Source organism: Hipposideros armiger, unplaced genomic scaffold (assembly GCF_001890085.2).
Source record: "Hipposideros armiger isolate ML-2016 unplaced genomic scaffold, ASM189008v1 scaffold_173, whole genome shotgun sequence".
NCBI lineage: Eukaryota > Metazoa > Chordata > Mammalia > Chiroptera > Hipposideridae > Hipposideros > Hipposideros armiger.
In genome coordinates, this window is record NW_017731523.1 from 182,414 (window position 1) to 184,398 (window position 1,985).

At 42.6% G+C, this 1,985-nt stretch overlaps 1 protein-coding gene across 1 annotated transcript in view; it reads left to right on the forward strand.

The window, feature by feature from the left end:
* The window catches only part of MEP1B (meprin A subunit beta), a 70,039-nt gene that overhangs the window by 52,238 nt on the left and 15,816 nt on the right, over positions 1 to 1,985 (forward strand). Inside the window, exons 4-5 of the mRNA XM_019652063.1 lie at positions 337 to 434; positions 631 to 809. Of these exons, the coding sequence (XP_019507608.1) occupies positions 337 to 434; positions 631 to 809 (277 nt within the window). The remainder of the gene's footprint in view (positions 1 to 336; positions 435 to 630; positions 810 to 1,985) is intronic.

Sequence of the window (1,985 nt, forward strand, 5' to 3'; positions counted from 1 at the left end):
TTCCTTCACTTTGTTGGAGAGTAAAAGACAGCTAGATCTAGTTTCTGTAACCATAAAGTAATATTTTCATACATGCAAGCAGACTACCAATTTTTTTTAGATTAAGGAGGGTGGGATTGATGCCGCCCATTCCACAATTTTGTGAACTTCAACTCATTTGTAGTTTACGTACTTCGTATGTTCCCCTTCAAGTAAAACACATGTGTGCATGTGTGTGCATTTAAATTTATTTAACCGAATGACTCTTACTACTCCAGTTAAGGTGACAATGTTGCCTGGAGCTCAGCAATTCTGAGTGGTTGCTGTACCTGTAAAATCCTTATTAATGGCCATCAGTATAGCAAGCACCATCAGAAAGCCTTGGAAACTTCTAGGAGAAATCAGGACAAGGCTGACTTGGGGACGACTGGCTCCGATGTTATATTTGGTGTCAGGCAAGCTCTCCAAAGACGGTCTTGTCTGGAAGGTGTTTTCATACCTCACTGGGGTTATGAGAGAAATGCGCTGTGTGTGGATCTTTGCATTGGGAAGGATCTAAGTGGGTAGCTGAGTGGATTAATCATTGGGGATTTTGCCCTGAGAACCTCAACCTGCATCATTATAACACCTCTCTCCCTTTCTCCCGTAAAGCTGCTGGTCTTCAGTGGGAAATAGGCATGTTGGGAGGCAAGAACTCTCCATTGGGGCAAACTGTGACAGAATAGCAACGATTCAACATGAGTTTCTCCATGCGCTGGGATTCTGGCATGAGCAGTCGCGCTCTGATCGGGATGACTATGTCAATATAATTTGGGACAGAATTCAGTCAGGTATATTTCTCTTGTTTCCTTATATTTTCAGTTAGCTAAAGGCTGAATTTCTAAGCATGAGGCCCTCTCCTGCTATCAACATGTGTGCCACCTGTTGATAATGGAGAAACTTTGATGTTTTGATGTCTCATTTCATGTAGTTCTAACTCACTGCGAAGTGGCTGAAGGTTGTTGGGGCACAGTCTCTAAGAACCCTAGAACATTTGAGCTGGATATGACCTTAGAAACTCGTGCTTTCTGAAGCATGTTTTATGGCGTGCTGTCCCACAATATGCTCACAGGTGTTGTGTGGAAAGGAATGTGTGGTCAAATTGGTTTGGGAAATCTTAGGTTAAAAGAAATTTAACTTACAGTTACTCACACTGTTAGTCTTGGTTAGATTAACATGAATTGTAGATCTCCAAGAGAGGAGCGTTTCCCAAAGTGACCTGATCATGGTTGTTTTGTGTTTTCTTTTTTGTGGAATATTTGGGTTTATTGTTCCCTGTGTTTCCCATATTGGGAAACACTGCAGGAGTCGGGCAGCCTGGGCTTTTTGTGACTTTGTGTTCCAACTCAGAAAGGTCTTACCACCATGCCCAACTCGAGCTCATGATTTCCACATTTTTTTCCACAGTGACACTTAGTGTCCTGCCTCCGATGGTGGAGAGAATAGTATTGCTGTCACGAGAGGTCCTGTGAAGACTTCCCTATACTGAGGCCCCCAGACATCACAATTTTAACATCACAGCTTGCTCCTTACCACCCCTCCCCCAGTGTCTAGGGACCTCAACTGGGCTGAGGCACAGCAGCAAACTAAAAGATTTCTAAAGCAAGAGAAGTATTTAGTTTTACTCCATACTCTCGTTCTTTAGGATTCCCAAAGTCTTATTTTTGGTAGAAACTTCTATATTCTTTGGAGATCAGATCTATCTCATTGTGTTCATAAAATCGTCCAATTTCAAGTAGCAATCAGTTGCCTATTACTATGATGCTAAGCAGTCTCATATCTTCTCTAAATGTGTCTGTATTAAACACAGCTACACATATTCCAGGAACCACGAAACCCCTGATTATGTCAATCCTTTCTAATGTCTCTACGTTGTTGTTCCTAGGTCTCATCCCACCACACTTCCCAAAGTCCTCTTATTTTCATCTCCATCTTCTATGATGCCCCCAGCCCGCCAGCATCACCTG